Here is a 6,299-nt window from a genome sequence, read left to right on the forward strand (position 1 = left end):
TCCAATTTATACCCTATACACGGATATACGAGATGCCAGCAATTATCAAGAACAAACGGGACTAAATATTGTTCCACAAAATCCACCCAGCTATGGGGAATTGGAAAAGGGTGAAGAAATGTATAATTAATTTTTATTAACTAATCTATAATATTTATAAAAATAACCGAACTACTATATTGTCAAGAAATTACAATTTTCATTATGCATTTATTACGGTTTAAAATATTTATACGTACTTATTTATATGTCATCCTAATAATTCGTATATTACCTATATAACTTTAATATAAATTATTTAAATATTATTGCTATTGTTATTAATTAGGTATCTAAGATATTTTAAATAATAATTATTTAGACAATTTTTGTAATTTTTTTAGTTTTGTTTTAATAACCATTATAAACCAGAGTTAAACTCAATATTTATTTTACTTATTAGAAACGGACAATAAAAATGTTTGGGCCAAATATTTTACGAAAAATTACAAAATTTAGATAGTGTTTATAAATAATATTAAATCTTATTTCTTAAATATAAACATTTTGATGTAATTTTTTTTAATGTTAATGAATACTAATGGGAATAAATATATAATTTGTTTTGTTAGAATGTTCAGTTAAAAATATATATTTATATACATATGTAATTAAATATAAATAATAATATTTTTATAATAAATTGTGTCATTGTTTAAACAAAAAAAAAAAATAATAATAATTTGTCGTTAAAAATTATTCAGGTAAAAGGACTAACTAACTAACTAACCAACTAACTACTAACTAACTAACTACTAACTAACTAACTAACTAACTAACTAACTAACTAACTAACTAACTAACTAACTAACTAACTAACTAACTAACTAACTAACTAACTAACTAACTAACTAACTAACTAACTAACTAACTAACTAACTAACTAACTAACTAACTAACTAACTAACTACTAACTAACTAACTAACTAACTAACTAACTAACTACTAACTAACTAACTAACTAACTAACTAACTAACTAACTAACTAACTAACTAACTAACTAACTAACTAACTAACTAACTAACTAACTACTAACTAACTAACTAACTAACTAACTAACTAACTAACTAACTAACTAACTAACTAACTAACTAACTAACTAACTAACTAACTAACTAACTAACTAACTAACTAACTAACTAACTAACTAACTAACTAACTAACTAACTAACTAACTAACTAACTAACTAACTACTAACTAACTACTAACTAACTAACTAACTAACTAACTAACTAACTAACTAACTAACTAACTACTAACTAACTACTAACTAACTAACTAACTAACTAACTAACTAACTAACTAACTAACTAACTAACTAACTAACTAACTAACTAACTAACTAACTAACTAACTAACTAACTAACTAACTAACTAACTACTAACTAACTAACTAACTAACTAACTAACTAACTAACTAACTAACTAACTAACTAACTAACTAACTAACTAACTAACTAACTAACTAACTAACTAACTAACTAACTAACTAACTAACTAACTAACTAACTAACTAACTAACTAACTAACTAACTAACTAACTAACTAACTAACTAACTAACTAACTAACTAACTAACTAACTAACTAACTAACTACTAACTAACTAACTAACTAACTAACTAACTAACTAACTAACTAACTAACTAACTAACTAACTAACTAACTAACTAACTAACTAACTAACTAACTAACTAACTAACTAACTAACTACTAACTAACTAACTAACTAACTACTAACTAACTAACTAACTACTAACTAACTAACTAACTAACTAACTAACTAACTAACTAACTAACTAACTAACTAACTAACTAACTAACTAACTAACTAACTAACTAACTAACTAACTACTAACTAACTAACTAACTAACTAACTAACTAACTACTAACTAACTAACTAACTAACTAACTAACTAACTAACTAACTAACTAACTACTAACTAACTAACTAACTAACTAACTAACTAACTAACTAACTAACTAACTAACTAACTAACTAGCTAACTAACTTTAAGTTTTATACCCAACACCACTATTGTGGGTAGGGTATTATGAGTTTGTACTGATTTTTGTCCTACACATGGGGTTAGCCATGCCCGACTATACTTTCCTACTCGTTGCATTTAGAACAGAAATTCGATCTCACATCGATAATAGTAGATATGTATATCTATGGATGTATATTTGAAATTTGATAAATTTTATATCAAAGAAGACTTGTATCCCTATTGTTTAATTTTATATGACATCACCAGTTAAATTTTTTTAATATTTGTGTGGGTTACTTATACTGTTCAAACATTGGTATGCAGTTCATGTATGTATGTATATTTGTATTGGTGGTTGTAGCGATTTTGCCGAATATTTAATACTCAACACGAAGTCACAAAATTTAAGAAGAGCACGTGTCCCGCATTTTCTCATTATTGGAGTCTGGCTATATATGGAGTACCAATTTTCGTTTATCCATTGTGTTTGGCTATAGTGAATTTAACCTTCAACGTCGAGATACGTATAAATTAGGGTTCTATATTTGAAACTAAAAATCGACTTTTTGCATTTAATGAAAAGTCGATTTTTCTACTTTTTTCATTTAATTAAAAGTCGACTTTTAAACTTTTCGACTATAAATATTTTATAAATAGTCGACTTTTCGACTTTTTCCGATTTTTCGACTTTTTTCAACTTTTCGACTTTTTGACTATTTTCGACTATTTTTTTACTTTTTTCAAGTTTTTTCCGACTATTTTAGAGGTTTTGACTTTTTTCCACGTTTTTAAAAATTTCGACTATTTTTGACTTTTTTCTAAAATTTTCGAGTTTTCGACTTTTTTCGACTTTTCGTCTTTCAGACTTTTCGACTTTTATTAACAAAGTCGACTTTTCGACTTTTTTCACAGACGATAGTCGAGTATCGACTTTTTTGGAACAAAATAGTCGACTTCGACTTTTCGACTTTTTTCGACAAAAAGTCGATTGTTCGATTATTCGAAAGTCGATTTATAGAACTCTAGTATAAATATGTAAGTTAGTATCTGTTTACAATTTATACAATTTAATCCTGAGATCCTAATATTCAAAGTTCTTATATATAGCAAAGTTGATTTTAAAAATTTTCTGAAGATCTCAGACTTCTTCCGGATCCAAATTTTGTTAAAACTTCATGATAAAAACATGATGAGACTGAGATAACATTACAGCCAAAATTGTTCATGAACCAAGTTACACGTTCCCATAGTCAACTTATTTATACTCTCATAACAACCGAATACTGTAGTTAATAGGTCGTACAGTAGGATTTATATGCTCCTGTTTAGTACGCAAACGTAAGACGTACATATTTTCTCCACTTACTTCTACAGTCACTTATATTTGCAACGAAAATGTCTGTTTAGTTTTCAACCGAGACGTGTCTGCAGCAGTTTCAAACGCAACTAAAATATTTCGTCTAATATTTTAATTAAGAACAAAAATTTAATTTATTTTCTAAAATTAATAAAGAGTAAAAAACAAAATGAAGTGTTTGAGTCGTTCTACTCTGGGTGTTGTTATAGGCGCTATAAATATTTTCGGTTTTAGCGTGACTGTTATTTATATTATAACTGTATTGTGTGATTTTAGTGGTTTATCGGAGGAGGGTAAATATTCTGGAGAGAGTTTTATACAGTTTAGTTTAACCAACTGTTGTTATTTAAATTCAATTCAGACAAACGTGAATATGATGACGTATTAAGTACATCCGTGACTCTACTCTATATACTTTTGGTCATATGTGTAATAGCCATCATTATATCTGGTCTACTCATAGCGGGTATTGTTAAGGTGAAAACTTATTGAAATAAATTATATATTTTATTATTAACTATTTCGTTTTGCAATTTCAGAGACGTCAGTCATTAATGAAACCTTGGATATATTCGGCGGCGGCTGGTATTTTTTGTCATACATTCCGTATAGTAATCGGTTTTATTGGTGGCTTTGTAGCTGGTCTACCATTCGGTGATGTTTTTTGGGCATTTATCCTGGGCCTTTTGACATTGGGTATGTTAAGAAAAGTGTTAAAATTAATAAAGTGGGGTGTGTCATGAAAAACTATAATTAAAACAACCATGTAAGGTATAACAATGGCCAAGAGTCTATTAAGATAGATATACATACATATGTACGTCCGTTCGTCCGTCCGTCCATATGTCCATTATACCTTGGTAATTACTAATTAGAGTGTTTATATTTTCGCATTTCTTTGTTTCCTGAGATATGGGAATTGACTTTAAAATTTCCCGGAATCACAAGAATTCCTGCGAAGAATAGTCATCTTTTAATTCATATTTTGTCTTGAATACGCTTCATAAATAAAGGACTTAATTAGAAATTCATTAATTTCTCGATAGGAAAATTGCTGTCGTGATATTCCCGTACACTGTTCATAGCGGATTTTATTTGCATCAGCTGTTTATTTAATTTTAAAAAATGTCACGTGCACAACATTGGCGAACGAATTGGGCGTGAAGGGAACTCATTTCACGTAAATTGGCTGAAGGGAGGAATATGTTTAACATTTAACAATATCTATCTATCTCATATTTATCTATCTATCTATCTATCTATCTATCTATCTATCTATCTATCTATCTATCTATCTATCTATCTATCTATCTATCTATCTATCTATCTATCTATCTATCTATCTATCTATCTATCTATCTATCTATCTATCTATCTATCTATCTATCTATCTATCTATCTATCTATCTATCTATCTATCTATCTATCTATCTATCTATCTATCTATCTATCTATCTATCTATCTATCTATCTATCTATCTATCTATCTATCTATCTATCTATCTATCTATCTATCTATCTATCTATCTATCTATCTATCTATCTATCTATCTACCTATCTATCTATTATCTATCTATCTATCTATCTATCTATCTATCTATCTATCTATCTATCTATCTATCTATCTATCTATCTATCTATCTATCTATCTATCTATCTATCTATCTATCTATCTATCTATCTATCTATCTATCTATCTATCTATCTATCTATCTATCTATCTATCTATCTATCTATCTATCTATCTATCTATCTATCTATCTATCTATCTATCTATCTATCTATCTATCTATCTATCTATCTATCTATCTATCTATCTATCTATCTATCTATCTATCTATCTATCTATCTATCTATCTATATCTATCTATCTATCTATCTATCTATCTATCTATCTATCTATCTATCTATCTATCTATCTATCTATCTATCTATCTATCTATCTATCTATCTATCTATCTATCTATCTATCTATCTATCTATCTATCTATCTATCTATCTATCTATCTATCTATCTATCTATCTATCTATCTATCTATCTATCTATCTATCTATCTACCTACCTACCTACCTACCTACCTATCTATCTATCTATCTATCTATCTATCTATCTATCTATCTATCTATCTATCTATCTATCTATATATATCTATCTATCGAAATGTTGTTCCTAAACTAATTTTATTTATCTGATTCCTCTTTACAGGTTTACAAGTCTTGATATTTTATCCCATCTACAAGTTATATAAAGATTTACAAGTTAGCAGCGGCAACGAGCAGGAACACACAAATTTAAATACCGACCAGGATAATCCACCCTCGTATGGTGAATTGGAAAAAACTGGTAGATTGTGTAATTAATTGCAAGTAAATTATACAAGATGTTAATATTTATAAGAGTCAAAAAAAATATATATATATTTAATGATATCTTAAGTTCCGTAATTTTCAAACATTTATAAAATGTTTAAAACTCCATCATTTATTTCGATAACATACATACTATGAATAAATCCTATTGTCTTAAGTTTGAAATAAACAGTTCGAACGATAATTAAATTTCAAAATATAACGACTTTGTATAACGTTACTTATTAAGAGTAATTGCATTTATTGCTGATTAATTTCAGAATTTATTAAAATATAATAAACTATCGGGCATTCGTTCCATGTCCCCTAAACTCATTTTTAGCCAAATATTAATATGTCTCCCATAATAACGCTTTTAAATAAAGTTACAAACTTTAATTTAAAAAAGTATAATTTTTTAACATATTATTTATTGATTTTAATCGCTAAAATTATGACAGACAAAAAAACGCTACCCAAATTTCGCTGGGAATCGTTTCAATTTCCATTAGATTTGGGTTTACCTTGAGATTTCTATTAATTCCGAAAAGAATTCAAAAT

The 6,299-nt window shown here is 27.3% G+C and overlaps 1 protein-coding gene across 1 annotated transcript; it reads left to right on the forward strand.

The window, feature by feature from the left end:
• Positions 1–3,237: 3,237 nt before the first annotated feature.
• On the forward strand, positions 3,238–6,279 carry LOC119615868. Its single transcript, XM_037971852.1, has 4 exons — positions 3,238–3,681; positions 3,750–3,865; positions 3,928–4,084; positions 5,596–6,279. The coding sequence occupies exons 1-4, from the start codon at positions 3,558–3,560 to the stop codon at positions 5,748–5,750; spliced, it is 552 nt and encodes a 183-aa protein (XP_037827780.1). The 5' UTR covers positions 3,238–3,557; the 3' UTR covers positions 5,751–6,279.
• Positions 6,280–6,299: the final 20 nt, after the last annotated feature.

Source organism: Lucilia sericata, unplaced genomic scaffold, assembly GCF_015586225.1.
Source record: "Lucilia sericata isolate MDLA Ls3-8-SP2 unplaced genomic scaffold, ASM1558622v1 Contig009869F_arrow, whole genome shotgun sequence".
Classification (NCBI taxonomy): Eukaryota; Metazoa; Arthropoda; class Insecta; order Diptera; family Calliphoridae; genus Lucilia; species Lucilia sericata.

Excerpts from the sequence above, each read along its gene's own strand:
- LOC119615868 (XM_037971852.1), top strand. The coding sequence starts at position 3,558 with ATGAAGTGTTTGAGTCGTTCTACTCTGGGTGTTGTTATAGGCGCTATA. Across the intron at positions 3,682-3,749 it reads TAGTGGTTTATCGGAGGAGG|ACAAACGTGAATATGATGAC; the intron begins GTAAATATTCTG and ends AATTCAATTCAG. Across the intron at positions 3,866-3,927 it reads TCATAGCGGGTATTGTTAAG|AGACGTCAGTCATTAATGAA; the intron begins GTGAAAACTTAT and ends TTGCAATTTCAG.